This window comes from Strigops habroptila, chromosome 5 (assembly GCF_004027225.2).
Source record: "Strigops habroptila isolate Jane chromosome 5, bStrHab1.2.pri, whole genome shotgun sequence".
NCBI classification, from domain to species: domain Eukaryota; kingdom Metazoa; phylum Chordata; class Aves; order Psittaciformes; family Psittacidae; genus Strigops; species Strigops habroptila.
Genome location: NC_044281.2, coordinates 46,377,683 through 46,393,508, shown reverse-complemented (window position 1 = coordinate 46,393,508; position 15,826 = coordinate 46,377,683). Strand labels below are relative to the sequence as shown.

At 35.6% G+C, this 15,826-nt stretch overlaps 1 protein-coding gene across 3 annotated transcripts in view; it reads left to right on the top strand.

Annotated features, from left to right (window-relative positions):
• Positions 1-15,826, top strand: part of ARHGAP15 (Rho GTPase activating protein 15) — a 338,762-nt gene that overhangs the window by 222,187 nt on the left and 100,749 nt on the right. For all 3 annotated transcript variants that reach the window (XM_030488811.1, XM_030488812.1, XM_030488809.1), the window contains one exon: positions 7,597-7,674. In XM_030488811.1, coding sequence (XP_030344671.1) covers positions 7,597-7,674 — 78 coding nt within the window. The remainder of the gene's footprint in view (positions 1-7,596; positions 7,675-15,826) is intronic.

The following is a 15,826-nucleotide window of genomic DNA, read 5'->3' as shown; positions in this document are numbered from 1 at the left end:
AGGTGTGTACTGGAGGTTGGTATTTGTAGGGATTTTTCCCCTTTAGCATAAACCTTGTTGATTTAAAAAGTGAACAAAGATGAATCAGGTGGTAAATATATTCATGTAATCATTTTCATTAATAAGCTGTTATAAATAATAGAGGGAAGGTTTTAAGTGTATAATTCTCCATAGCACAATTGAGATTTTTCCACATCTTCAGCAGTAAGTTAATTAGAATCACCTGCATTTTCTTGGGCAGACACCAAATGGATTGCAAACAAAAACAGATTAAAATAGCTGTAGCTCATGGCATACAGATGACAAGATTCACAAAGAGGACAATCAGGCAATGAAAACCTCCTCTTTTTCAAACATTTTTAAAGGAAATTCAGCTCTTGTGAGTTGCTGTAAAAAGACGTTTATAAGTGTTTTGCTGAAAGACTAGAATGGCTTTGTTTCTGATCCCATGATGAGTGAAAGAAATGTTTAAGAAAGATCACTTTACAGTGAGATTCAGACTGAAATGTGATGACTGTGATTCAAGCCAAGCCAAAAATTACAGCTCAGAATTAAAGGGGATGGACGTGGCTTGGGAATCCATTTTCCCACATTCCTGAATCTCAATCATCCCAGCCAATGTTTAAAAGAAAATACAGTGGAAAGCAATGAGGTCACTTTGTTTAGCTACAAGAAGACTGTCAGAATGGCAAAAGCATATACTGGAGAAAATGGCAAAATTACAGTGAAGAGACTGCATGTTAGATGGTTTCATTCAAAACAAATAGCTTCAAAGTCCAGTTTTGTTTCATGTTACAGGGAGCCTTCTGAGTAAGTCTTGTTCCTGGGGCTTTTAAACCATAAACTGCTTGAATGTCAAAGACAGTGCAACACAAGAGAGAAGATGAAGGCATAGCAGGCTTGATCTAAGGATTAAACAGAAACCTTGCATAGCAGTGAACTGTATGCAAGTTTAAATTGCACTTGCTTTGTACTGTTGCTACCCTTATTTATTTCTATATAAATATCCAAGTGGAAATTCTACCACCAAGTGATATGAAACAGAATAAAGTATATCATCCATCATATTCACTTGTTACTTATTCTCAGTATGTAATGCTCATATTCAGTGCTGTAATTGCTTGCATTAAACAGTTTCTACAGGGTCTTGAAAACAATAAGATCTTAGTCAAGCTTTTCCCCTTTCATTGCATCTTGAAGTTATTACTGTAAGAAAAAAGAGATTCTCTTTTTATATAGGAATGCCCCTCATCTTCTTGATATTATTGCAGTCAAACATAGAATTATTTCTTGTTAGCTAATTTCCTAAAGAGATTTACCAAACCTCATGTCAAACACCTCCTATAGAGTTCTTTCTTAGCCTGTTAAGAACTAGTACAATTTCTCCTCTCCATTCTTTCCTCCACTGTCTCTGCTTTTACTTAATTCTGATGCAATGTTGGATTTCTTCTAATAATAGAATGAAGAAAATCTTGTTCATGTTGCATTGAATTCAGGCTTGTCTGTCACAGGTCCTGCAGCTGGGCAGTGCTGGTCACAAGTCCACTACCTGCAAATCATGTGAAAGGTATCAATGGAGAGGACATCTCTCCATCATCTCTTCAATATGAAGCAATGAAGCATGTATTTTATGTTTCATTTGCTATGATATCAACTAGAGTGTTCTACTGGAGATCCTATTTGTAGTACATGCAAAGGTGCAATCTCTTCCCTGTTTCTGTTTGATACTCCTCTTTCTATAATTCAAGGGATCGCATTAGTCCTGTTTGCTATAGCACTGAACTGAGAGATCATGTTCAGATAATTATACAAAATAAACCTCAAGTAGGTCTTTTGTAACCTACAATCTGGGATGTTGGATCCACCCTGTGTTTCTCCAAACAAAAAACTTATTTTACCAGATTGCACCCATTTAAGGCAGCAATTCCGACATTCTATAACTTTATCTGTCCTTATCATCATTTAATATCTGCCTGATCTTTGAATGGTCTGCTTAATTTGCCAACAAAGGTTTTTTTTCTTACTGTCCACCTATCTATCTGATAAAGATATTAGATGGCACTGGGCTGAAAGCTTCACTTTTCAGAGCTCTGTTATGACCTTGTTAACTGATATCTCCCATTAACTATGACATTTTGAGGTCTGTCATTGAGCCACTTTTTAATCCATGTAATATATGCCTTGTTAATTCCATAAAATGCAAGTGCTTTAATCAAAATGCCATGTGGTACTAAGTCAAAAGCCTCATGGAAATCTAAACATACTATTTCAACACAATTGCCTTTATCAACCAGACCTGTCAAAAATCCAATCCTATAAAAAAACGCAACAAGTTTTCTAGATAAGGCCCAAATTTCCAGGAAACCATGCTGGTTGGGATTAATTGTATTTTGCTATGAGTTATTTGTTCATAGAATCCTGAATTCATCATTTAAATAAACTGTCTGGGACAAAGGTCAGCCTAGCCAGTCTCCAAGTGCATCCCTCTTACTGCTTTTCCAATACCACTGCCACTGTTTCCAGGTTTAGTGATTTCCAAGTATTTATATTTTGTTTGAAAATGAGAGACACACATCACCAATAAGTGAAAAAGCATTATTTTTACATCAGTGATTATTTCTTTGTCCTTCAGATTGACTTCCAATATAATTTACTCTTTGGTCTCCTAGGTTTGTTTATTCTTGTTGTTCTGGTAGAACTAGCTAACATGATATTTTTATATCACCCACTTCTATGGTAGATGAGTAGCTTCGCTGGACTGGAGATGGGACCTGTTTTCATATCAGATGTTAGCTGGGATGATGTTTTGAGCCTTGCAAGTGTGAGCCTTTGATGGTAGGAGTACAAGAAGTGGGTAATTCTGATGATTGAAGTGGCAGTTTTGTTACAGCAAAGTAGAGAAAATCCTAGTGTCAACTTCTGGCCCCTCTCTGTGAGCTTAAGAGCATGCCTAATCCCACACAATGCCTACCAAAAAGCAGGACAGAGACATCAGCAACACTGAAAACCATGCTGAGCGCAGTCTTATGTTCAAATGGAGCTGATGGTCATTTTAACCTGAGCTGATCAAGGTTTGCTTGGTTCAAGTATCTTCAACTCACACCACCTCTGCACCACACGCTTTACATCCGTATGCGCCTTGTTTGCTGTTAATGCCCCCATGTTCCTTTTTCCTCTGTGGTGTAACTTAAACTTGTTTCATTGCTCTCATCATTTTTACCTCTGATTTCCATGGCATCAAACATTTTTTTCTGCTCCCACATTCACTTGAAACTTGGGGTACCTTTTTAACCCTATCCAGATACAGTATTTTTAATGCCAAATTTAAATGTATCAGGTTTATTCTTCGTTATTCTTCATGATTTTCCTTCTACTGGCATAAAAATGTTGATCCTTCTGTGAAGCTTTATTTTTGTTACACATTGGTTTTGGTGTTTTTCTCATCAGACATATTATCTTGACATTAGTGTATTTGTTGCATTCAAGCATTTCTGCTTCTTTAAATGACTTCATGCCTCACTTTTGTGCCCTTAGTAAACTTTAAAAAAATTGTTTATAAATCGGTAATTTATGGTAAGATGCATATGAAAACACAAGGAACAAATTATAGTTTTAGGGAGAACATACCCTGATAATGACCTCTTAAATATTTGTAAAGATAGCCCTGGGCATCTGAGCCCACAAAATAGTTTATAATACAACAGCTTGATTACATAATGATACTTTAGTTCTAAAACGTATGATCTTTCTGTTTATGGGAAGGCATAATAGGCTTCTTTGAAACACAATAGTTTTGTCCTGTACATAACTGATTTTAAATGAAAGGACTAACTAAAGAATGCCTTTCTTCAAGTTTGCACTTCATTCTGTTGTTGAATCCAGGACGACGGTTTCTTTTACTAGACTCTACCAGGCCTGGGGACCACACCTAGTTCAGGATACACTAATTGTGAAAGTCTCATGGGTTTCTATGCAGAAAGTTACCTAGTACCATTTAAAATGGTATGTTTTGAATTGTAAATCTTGTTAAAAAACAGAGAAATTCCTGCATACCACCACCCCCAACCCCCCTCTCCCCCCCCCCCATATGGAGAATTTCCTTTTATATTCAGTTTGAAGATAGTCAAATATAGATTAAGCTTAGGCAGAATGCAATGTGATTAGGGAGAGGGATTTGTTCTATGCAACAAAAAAGAATTAATGAGAAGACTTGATTCAAGGCAGTTCATAAAACATCAGGACTAGCTCAACCAATATCAAAATCTAATATTTTAAAATGTATGTTGAGATAAATATATCACCTGTATTTTTTTCTTGTGTTTTCAATGTTTTTCTGCAATAGCAGGTTCCAGCTCAAATTGCTACTGGAGCTGATACTGACCTGCATTCATGATTATTTCCATTTTGACTAGAAGCAAGAATGCAAGAAATGTTCTCAAATAGGTGTTCTAACATCTTCTGTGCAGTTACAGAGAATGAATATAATGTTCGTTATCGTTCATGATTCTCAATTAAGCCTGAGTTCAGTTGCCTTTTAACTTTCCCAGCAGGAGTACCTGCATAACTTTTTCAACTAAAATAGTTAAAATTCGCCTATAATTTGTCAGCTAATCTGATACATTCTTGAGTAAGCCCTTTTCCTACATTTTTTTATACCATTACAAAATTTAGGGTGGAAATACTGAAGACAATATCATGTTTTTGGCTATCATTTCTAATTGTGGGTCCATCCTGTTCTCAGGTTCCTCATTAAAACAAACAGGAACACAGCTGGAAATTGGGATATAAAGCAAAATAAATCCTTGTTCTCCTCTAGGGCAAAATCCAGTGATTCTTTCTTGATAAACTGCACTCCAAAACACAAGAAAGTCAACCTTTACTGAACAGCGGTTGGAGTTTATCACAATGAATATTTTTTCTGAAACACTGTTTACCACTATACTTAAATGCCAGCACCAGATAAGAGACTCTGTAAGGCTTTTGTTTGGTCTTGTTCCCTCACTATTTATAGCCTGCCATGAAGAAACAATGACAGTAGTGCAGTGATGTTTTTATTCTCGATTGATAGAGGTGTCCTTAAAAGTGAATTTGCTTTGAAAATTGTTTATAGAATCATGATATTAGAACTATAAAGACATATTTTTCTCTCTCTTTCTCTCTCCTTCTCTTTCGCACCAAATTGGATTTCCAAAATAAGTTGTTAACAATCCAGCTAAGATAATGTGGTCATGAAAAGGATGTCCAAATCCACCAATTTGCATTGGTTTGGTTTGGCTTAACTTTCAAAGTTCTTGGAGAAGAAAGTTAATGGCACGTGAACACTATAATTGGCTTGATATTCTTGGATTTTATTTTTTTTTTCTTCTCTGCCATATTGCAGAGTATCCAAATGAAATGCTAATCAGACCTCATCTCTGGATCAAAGGAAATTTACAACAATAATAATGAATTTGTATACTCCAGATCATTTTGCAAGATGCAACATCTGCCAATTTGTCATTTTCACCTGATCTGGATAATTTATGTAGGTTCCAAATCAGTGCTATTAATGTGAGACATAGCTATTTCACCGAAAGTGGCATGTATTACTTTCACTTCCATATAACCAAAAAGGTTAACAACTGAATTGAGTTAGATCCAAACAAAGCTAACATTCTGTTTTGGGGCTTTTTTTGTTTGATTTTTCCTCTTTACTTTCTGGTTTAGACTTCAATTTACATGATGCAATTCTTAATCTCTTACCACGAGAGTCCCACATTCCTATGCTGGGAATTACTCTTGTGCTCTCATTCTCTCATTTCTAAAACAGAATGAGACTCTTCAGATTTAGGATAGAATTGCATTACTTAAACATTTTAGTAATTTCCATTTGCTCATATGTTATATATCCGTAGATGGATAAATTCCAAGTTTTTCTGATTACCAAATCCTTTTTGATTTCTCTCAAATAAACTTTTTCTTTATCCCTCTGTAACCAAAGGGGATCTTCATGAAATGAATCATCACTCTCAGTATTATGTTGCAGGACACCCACAGGTGTACAGTAAAAAATTGTCTAATAAAAGACATAGATAACCAGTGTGTAATATGGGATTATTATTCATCTTTAAAATAGATTATTTAAACCAGATCAGGGTGTTCCTAGCAGGATAGACATAAAATAAGAACTGTATTTTTTATAGAGAGAAAGTAAACACGCTAAAACCAGAAAGACTTTATTTGATTTCAGTCCGTATCAAAAAGAAAAGTAAATCTTTTAAAAAGTTTCAACATAGTGAGGAATACCTCCAAGCAAACGAGCCCACTGGCTATGCCATTTGTTTGCCAAGGCAATGTGCAAGTATCCTTGAAATAAGGACTTGAAACTCACTTCCTTCTTATTTAAGTGTAATTACAACAGGGCTTCTGGGTTTTTAAACTTGTTTTCATTCTTTCTTATAGTTTCAGATTTACATTTTTCCCCACGCCAGATCACGTAAAAAAATCTCCCTAGATACTTTGTCATGAAATATTTCCTGAAAATTTCTGGGTTTGACAAATTAGTGTTTTCCAAGAGAAAGGCTTTTTCTGAAATTGCTGTAAATAATAACATTAAAACTTGTAGTCCTAGTGACGAGTAACCTTAAAAGAACCCTGTTTTGTGTAGGTTCTCTTAGCTTCTTACGTACTTGCATGTCTTAAATGTGAAATGACAAAGCACAGTTTAGTGTTTTCAATTTTTAAGCATGCAGATTCAGTCGTTGCACAACAGCTAATTCTTCTGGAAAAGGAGAGCAGTTCCCATGTGCTTTGAAATGCTACAGCTATGCAAGCAGGGCTGGAAGTGCTATTTTAAACAGTCATATCAGCAGAGCTTGCTGTAGGAGATAACATGTTAGAAAAGGGAGTATGACATCTAGTTTCACCTAGAAGATAAACCTTGAGTAGATACGCAGGGAGAAACAAGACTGTCAGGTTGTCCTTGAAAAGAATGGCCTATATTAATGAAGAAATGTGCTCCAGAGCATATGCTATTTGGGATATTTAGTTTCATCTTCAGACTTGTCTGATCCACTATGAAGAATATAGTAGAGAAAGGGTAGTTGTGTGTAGTCTCATGCACATCATGATTTCAGAGTGGGCATCTCACTGCTTTATTTTCAGAAAGGTCACAGCCTCAGAAATTCATGTCTGGAAAATCCAGGCCACAGACTGAGAAATTTCCCCATCACTATTAATATAAACATGCCCCATTTACGCAGGGCTGGAGTTGCATTGTGTGTATCCTAAACATCCCTCCTCCATAAGCATGAGAGCTAATTCACTCTTCCTTTCCTGTCACACTCAAAAACCCTTGCAGAACTGTATTCTGATGACAGAATTACAAGATAATTATAGTTAGGTGTTTTGTATTCACCTAACTTAATCTACCACTTTTATTTTTCATTGTTGTTTTAATCAGGCAGGAGGCACTTCAGTGGCTGTCAGGTGGATTATTTTTCAGTCGTTCACTACATTGCTCTTCTTTAGACTTGTTAGAGCGCTTCTGGCTCCCTGACAGACATACAAAGAAAAATACTTCTATGATCTAAAATGAAATATGTGTTTCTCTTTCAGGTCTAGATGTTGATGGAATATACAGAGTTAGCGGCAATCTGGCAACAATACAGAAGTTACGATTTGTTGTCAATCAGGGTAAGTGATTCCTCCACGCTGGTAATGTTTTGTTTGGTACTTAACTGTCTCAGATGACACTATTTTAGAATCTACTATACATTAGTGGCATAGAATGATGAGCCACGTTCTCAAAAAGAGAGAAAAGGGAAGGTAGAAAGATATTGCACAGAGGAAAATGTCAGCTAGGAGAGAAAAAAGAGCAGAGTAAGCAGAGAAAAATAATAGTTAAACAGGAATCAAGAAACAAACAAACAAAAAAACTTAAAAAAAATGGATACATGAAATAAGGTGGGGGGGAAGAAGTATACGTAGAAATCAAAGAATCAAAGTGAGGGGAAAAAAAAAAGATTAAAAAAGGAAAAATAGCAGATTGTTTGCATGTTGAAAGTTAAACAAAACCAAAAGTAGAACAGGGATCCAAAGGAAACCAGCAAAAGAGAAAAAGGTGCTGAAAAGAACTGAAAAGGAAATATTAAAAATAGAGTACTGGCTCTGTCAAAGTCAGTGGAGAATTTACCGCTGATTTGAAAGGGCAAAGATTTTACCCCAGAAAATGAGAAGTAGAAAGATTAATAGTTTGGGTACCTGAGAACTAGAATTAGAACAAACCTGTACATATTTCCTGAACATATTTCCACAGATTTCATGTATAATGAACATATTTTCACATTTGCAAAAGAAATTTTTCACATTTGTGACCTAAATGAATCTAACATTGATCAGTAGATAGTGTTACAGGTGTGGAAGCTGGTAATGGTGGCTAATTAGAATAAATGACAAATGCAGTCACTTCTTTCAATAGTTTGCTACTCTTGGCAAAGACTAAGTATCTCCAGATTTAATAATTCAGCAAATATCAATGATATTTAACCTCCTGATACTATTTAACAAGAAAATAAAACTAAGCTTCACAGAAATTAGGAAAAATCCCAAATCTTAAACTTCATTAAAGACTTTTAAGTTAATGAAGTATAAATGTGAAGCTCCCACAACGTTTTCTCTTACTCCTTATTAACTCTTTGAAAGTTAACTGGAGACTATTCCCAGAACTGCTAAATATTGTGTATTGTACGTGGTTTCTTGGAGATGGTAGCTGTTGGAGAACAATTTCCTCAGTTAATTTTGTACTGTACAAGACTTTTGACTCAAAAGTTCTCATTAAATTGAAATATGCGAGACATTAAAATATTCTCACCTTCAAGCCTCCATTTACATCTTTAGGGAAGGTTTCAGGGGAGCAGTAGGTGTTTGCCACCTCCTCAGCTGCTCTAGATTAGACTTCTTTTCAGCTGAAACTGGAGGATGAAATGTGGTCTATGAGGAATCAGTATTGATGCCAGTAAACTCAGTGAAACTGAATATATCATCATTTATCAATCAAACAGCCTTATGGTTTTCACTTATTACTGGGCTTCACTTAGATTTACAGTTGTTGGGTATTTGTGTGTCGATAATGTTGTCTACCTTGCTTTTCAAAAGACCGTACACTGTATTTTGTTTGGAGACAGAGGAGCAAAACCAGGATTTTCTATCCTTCTTCACTGCCTAGGATCTTTGCTCAGGAAAAAATGTGCCATAAAAATAATGGCCCTGTCTATCATGTCTCATGGCATGAGGTTAATGTACTTTGGGTTAACGTACTTTGGGTTAACGTTACTCAAGTTTTCACCTAAAACAGATGGGCTGATACTGTAAAGCTAGACAGAAGTCTAAACTGGATTTTTGCATCACAGAGGTACCAGGCACTTTTTTCTCCTGGTTTATACCACTGTAAGATTAATATATAAAGGTGAAGTCAGTAATACATGAAAGCCACTCTGACAGTGGCTACTTAGGACATGTGAGAGAAATCTGCTGTTAAGGGACAAAAGAAAATTCAAAGAAAACTAGTATCCCTGGAGAACTATGTTATTATCTTATCAGTTGTAATAATTACTGTTTCTTATGTTCGTCTTTATTGATACAACTAAGGTACTTTTGCATTTTATATCATAACAAAATAGATTTTCAATAGAAAGTGTTATTATCCACCAGAGCATCCCTTACATGTCCTTTAATATCCCAGCTATGAAAATATCTAGCCTGTACTTAGTCTTTCCTCAGGCCTTTCCAAATGCATGCAGAAATGCCAAGGTTCAACTCCCTTAAAGCCTAACGCCGCTTTGCAGTCCTCAGGGGTGGCACTAACACAACATGAGGGAAAATGGGAGAGTCTAGCATTTCAGACCCCAAAGAATAATCCAGTAATTTTTAATCAGAATATTCAAGAATTAACACAGACACAAAGAACGGTTTCAAGATAACAGGATACTGTTCCAATTGTTTCAATAACATCCTTTCTCTGTGCTGGGTTTCCTGCAAGCAGGAAACAGCCCACTTAGTCACAGTGTACCTGCAAAAAACACCATGTTTTTATCACAAATGTTTGGGAATGTGGGGATAAGGGGATTTATTGTGTTTATAATGTGTCTTTGGGAGGGCAATAACTGTCTTCACCCAATGTCCCCAAGAGCCTGATGTCCCCTGTCAGTTGGATGTTGTGGACAGCAGCAGTTTCTGACTGTTTCATGAAGTCACAAATATTACTAGGAAAACTAGTATGTGCTCCCAATTTGCTTATTTAGCAGTCCTCTGAAGCTCTGTAGTAGAATTATGTTTAATAATGCACTCTCCACGCATCACTTTTGGTTATTATTATTGGCTCAATCCCTGTACCTTCATTTTTCTGTAGTTAACGGTGGGAAAGCAGTATTTATATATATGATTTTCCCATAGAGGGGTTTTTTTATTATTTTAGTTAAAGTTTAATTTAATTATAAATGCAAACAAATGTTCTGAAAAAGCCTATTTACACTGCAGAGATTGACTATGCAATCCGTTCTTATATAGGCCAAATACTTAATGGGCTCTTTCTTCCTGCTTGCTTTGCCATTGTGTTACACCTACATTTATAGGCTATAAATAATATGTATCACATTGAAAATTAAAGATCACAGAAAACACTCTGGGCTGCTTGCCATATTAAAGTATTTTTAATTAAAATAATCATTAATTAGAATATAGCAAAGCTTTATCTGGCTCCTTTTCCTATAATGTTAATGTCATCTGCAGCATCAAAAGTGAAATCAGAGAAAACTGGTGAATATGAAAGGAAAACAAATGAAGAGTTACAGCTTTATCATTAAGGAAGAAATCAGAACAGTAAAAATCTAAAAAGACCCTTGAAATTCTAGATATTTGGAGATGAGGATGGGTTTATAAAAAAACTCACTCTTTGTATCTTTTTAAATTCTCTGAATATACTTTTGTGTTCCATTCTTGTTTCTTGAGCCAGGCATCTCCTGAAGAGGGCTTTGACATTGCCACCATGAGCATCAGCAGAACAAACTACCTTATTTGCTTTATCCCTTTCATGGAGCTTTCTTTTTCTATAAAATTCTATTGATATCACACCTTTTTTGCTTCTGTGCAACAAGATTATCTTTTATCTGTGATTTATTTTCCCATTAAGAGCTGAAAAGATCAGTTGATTGTAAAAGGACCAGGCTACAACATCTCTCAGCACTTTTGAAACTCCAAGTCATCATTTTTCAAATCACTGAATCAAAGCAGTAGAAGCTGTTTGGATCAAACTGATATCATGAAATTCATACTTTTCTTAGTCTACAAGCATTGAAAGAATTTTGGTTTTAGAAACTAAGCTCCAAGTCATTCAGTATTTCAGTCTGCCAACCTATGGTAAAGGCTTCTATAATAGCCTGAGGCATTTGACAGAGATGTCCATTCCTCTTGTGTTTTCTGTATTACAGGTTAAATCTAATAGTTGCAATCTTAAAAAAAAAAAAAAAAAAAAAGTACTTGACAATTCATTAAGGATTTTATGAAAAATCTGTAGGACTTTTGATGATTCGAAGCAAGGTCCAGTAATATTTTTTTTTTTAATTTTTATTTATTTTATTTTATTTTATTTTATTTTATTTTAATTTTATTTACGCATATTTACAAGGATATACTTGTAATTCACACCTGTAGGAAAAGGGATAAGGTACTGTAAATGAGTTTGTTAAGCCATGTAAAATGTGCTGGCTAGGGTTTGAGAATGGTACTGAAAAGATCAGTTGTTTTGGCCTAAAGCCCCAGGCCCATGGGAAGGGGTGAGACCCAGGTGGAGCTGCTCAGGGCTGCTAAGGTACCACTGTATGAAAGTGCAGACAGGTGGAAGATGCTTTTCAAAGGCAAGTTTCTGATTTGATAAAATATGCCAACAGTGAGGCAAGAAGTGCTTGAGAAAGAAAAGAAAAGGGAAGTCTCTTCATCCACAAGGATGTTTAGGAGTGTGAACTTGTGTGCTCTCTACTCTGGTTGAACCTGTTGTGTTGATGTGCACCGTGATATAATGGGATAAGGACCTACTTTGTGCTAAACCCTACGGATTCCCTGTCCTGCTTGCATATATCTGTCCCAGCAACCCTCTCTTCCCGTTTGTGTTTGAAGACCAGAGATACCTCGGTAAGGAGGTAGAGGTTTCCTTCTTTGTGCCTCCTGTACTAATCTGCTGGGTATCTGGAAAGGCATTTAATTTTTACAACTGTGAAACAAGCAGTTTTCATAGGTACTAAGTTAACTATAAAGGGTTCATAACACATTGCTGAAACACTAGTAATCTATCCTAATGCATATATGTTCAGGGAAACTAACCATAGAAATACAAATTTCAATGCTTATTGGTTCAGTAAGTATTATTCAGTAAGTGTTGGCTCATACATAATACAAGAGTTCCTAATTGTCTTTATAGCCAATGCTTTGTTTGCTAAATGCTTGGTATTTGCTGTACAGATGACCTATGCATCTGTTACTTTGTTTGGAATACCTTGTGCATTAAGCAAACACCATGTACCGTCCAAAGGTCAATTACCGTGGTTTCACATGCTTGGTTACTATACTTATGTACCAAAGGGGTAGAGAGGGTTTGGGGGAGGGAGAAATATGAATTTTTAAGAAAGCTAAATATTACGTTGCTGCAGAAATGTACATTTCTTATGGAACATGGAAAAGATATCTGAATTGGTAACTACATTGGGGGGAAAAGTGAATTTAATCTTACCCTGCTGTTACCTGGAGTTAATAAAAACCATTTTGGCAAAAAAGAATTAAAATATTTCTGTTATTTCTCCTATAACAATATACTGGAATATAATTCAGGTTAAGAAAAATGGAAATTAAAATTTAAACCACAAATATGTGAACTGATTTCAAATATTTATTAACTAAATAATTTAATAATAAAATGCCTATTTGATTAATTGTTACAGAGTAAAAATTACAATAAAACTGTCTTGATCAGTGCTTTGCAGAAGCACCATTACTGTCTGTGCAGTTGTTTAACAAGGATTTAATTGGAAAGATAAGTGAATGCACATTTAAAAGTATTGTTAATTTGCTTTATAATCACCCCATCCTTCACAGTATTGACAGCACCAGGCACAAATCCCTTTCTCTCTTAAAAGTATTATTTTCCATATGTGCACAATAAATTCTGAAGCAGTAATTGGAAATTTTATGGATTTCAACATACCTAGTGTTTTGAGTTTATAGGTGTCATATCCCCTCTCTAAAGGTAGCTCATAGGTGGCATTTTAAGAAAAATCACTGCATTTTTATTAGCCATAGGCTGTTTTGGAGGTTGTGGTATGGTGGTTTGTTGTTTTTTGATTTTTTTTTCTTTCAGTTTGAAATATTCCTATTTACTTTTTCTTTTCATTTGAATACCGACAAAATCCTCATTGCAACTTTATTTTTGATTTAATAAACAACAGCCGTCAAAAACAGTAATTTCAATATGTTTATATTCCATCTGTACTTATATTTATTATTCTAAAATGGCTTGGATTAATCTAATTGACAAGTAAAAGCCCAGACCATATGATTAGCTAAGGATGATACCTTTAACCAGCAGGATTCTTCAACTACACTGACATGTTCTTTATCAATGAACTAGAAGAAAAAAAGAACAAATCTTGAAATCTGGGGGGTTTTGTTTGCCTTTTTTTTTTTTTTTCCTTTTTCTTCAATATTACTGATTATATGAGCTTACTGGGACCATATGTCCGAGCCTCAGCTATGAGGAACCAGAGTGGTTTCCTGCCTGGCTCTGTCATGTAGGGCAAAGTCTGTGGAGCTGACACAAGACTGAAGCTGCCTTTGAAACAGAGCCACCAGGTCAACACAAATGGGCTGGGTGGTTTTGAAGCAAGCATTTAGAAGGAAAAAAAAAAGGGAGACGGGGGCAGGGGAGGAGGATTTGGAGCCGGGGGGGAAAGAATGAGAAGCAGCTCCTTTTTACAGTTTTATTTTTTTATAATAAGAAAAAGGGAGGGGTGTGGTGTGGTGGAACAACAAACAAAACTCCCCATTTGAAAATACCCAAGTATTTCCATTGACCTAATACATCCATTTCAAAGGAACCCAGAAACTCTGGTCTTGCTGTTAACAAAGGCTCTGAAGGCTCTGTGGAAAGAGGAGAGCAGGTCTGTCAGCTGCCAACTTCGCAAGAACAGCTACAAACATGAAGGTCCAACAGGGTTGTTGTGGGCTTTATTTTAAAATTGCAGCAAGGATCACTGGGAAAAGAGGGAGTTGGGGAAGAGGGATTGGTTCCCTATTGCACTCACTTTGCTTTTTATTTGCAGGTCCTTGATTTCTTGTGCATATGCATTAGTGAGATTTCCCTTTGTATCCTTGTTCACTTTTAGACATTTTTGGAGGTTACCGATCGTATTTTTCTGGCATGCGTGAATATGCTTAGAAACACATGACCGTATCTTGGTTGAGGTCTAACCTTAAAGCCAACCTCCAGCCTTGGTGACATTCTCTGTGTGATCAAGTATGGCCCAGACAGCAAAGCCTTCCTCACTTCTGCCAGCCATTACTCATGTAAGCAGTCTCCCTGAGAAACCAGTAAGAACGGTCCAAAGTTCATGTTGGAAATATCAGGCTAAAACCGGGTTACTTGTTAACTGAGAACCAAAATGTCTTGAAAGCCTTGAGTCAAAAATAGTTTTTTCTTTCTTTTTCACACTTCTCAGGCAAGCACAGAAAATAAAATGGACTGAAGCAATTTTCAGAAATAATTGTAAAACAGCTTGTTTCTGGGTGAAGACCTGCATATTCCAAGCTGTAGCCAAGAATTTCCTTGTTTTGTTTTTTGTTTGCTTTTGTTTTGCTTGTTTGGGGTTTTTTGTTTGGTTTGTTTATGTTTATTTTATTTTTTCTAAGCTTTAAAACTCTGACAACAGAATACTTTAACTGAGCCCACAGTATTTGGTGAATCAAATATGTGCATGTTACTAATGTAAGTTCTTCCTTTTTCCTCTCTGTCTGAATGTCTGTTTTAAAATGCAGAACATCATTATCATTATTATTATTAATGATATTAATATATTATAATATAATAATAATAATGATGTTGTCTATCTTAAAATAATAATAATAATCATTCAAAAGAAGGTGTGGTTTCCACATCTTACCTTTCTCTTTCCAGAGAAGAAGGTGGGGAAGCACAGTACCCCAAAGAGTCATTTATAAATGTAAGTCAGGTGATGAAACCTGATGGAAATACTAATTTTTACAACCAGTGCTTTGAATTATTTTGTAAATAATGTGAATCATATCAAAAACGGGATGTTAGAGCTAGAATATTAATGTTTTTCCAATATAACTTGTTTTCATTGTGAAGGCAAGAAAAAAAAAGAGGAAGATAATCAGAATTAAGTCTTATTTGCCCAATCTGTAGCTCTAGACACAGTACGATTTCTCTTACCAATGGTATTGTCATGTTTTTCTTTTCAATGGTGTGATGAATAATTTGGTAGAATGGGGCAGAAGAGGCAGTAAACTAGGTTAGTGTGGTCAGCCACAAGCATACCATTGATTTTATGGCATGTATTGTATGATCAAGCATTCAAAACATGTTTTTTATTTCTTTTCTAACCACAGCAATATTTGCGTTACAATAGCTTTTTCCTTAGTAACACTTCAAGAAGCTGAAGAGGTTCGTGATAACCCCTCAAGGAGTGTTATTTAGGAGCTGAGAAGGACTGTAGTTGTGTATGTTGTAACAAGGGATTGCCTTTTTTGGGGGATGATCATCGTTGTCATGGGTGACTCTTTG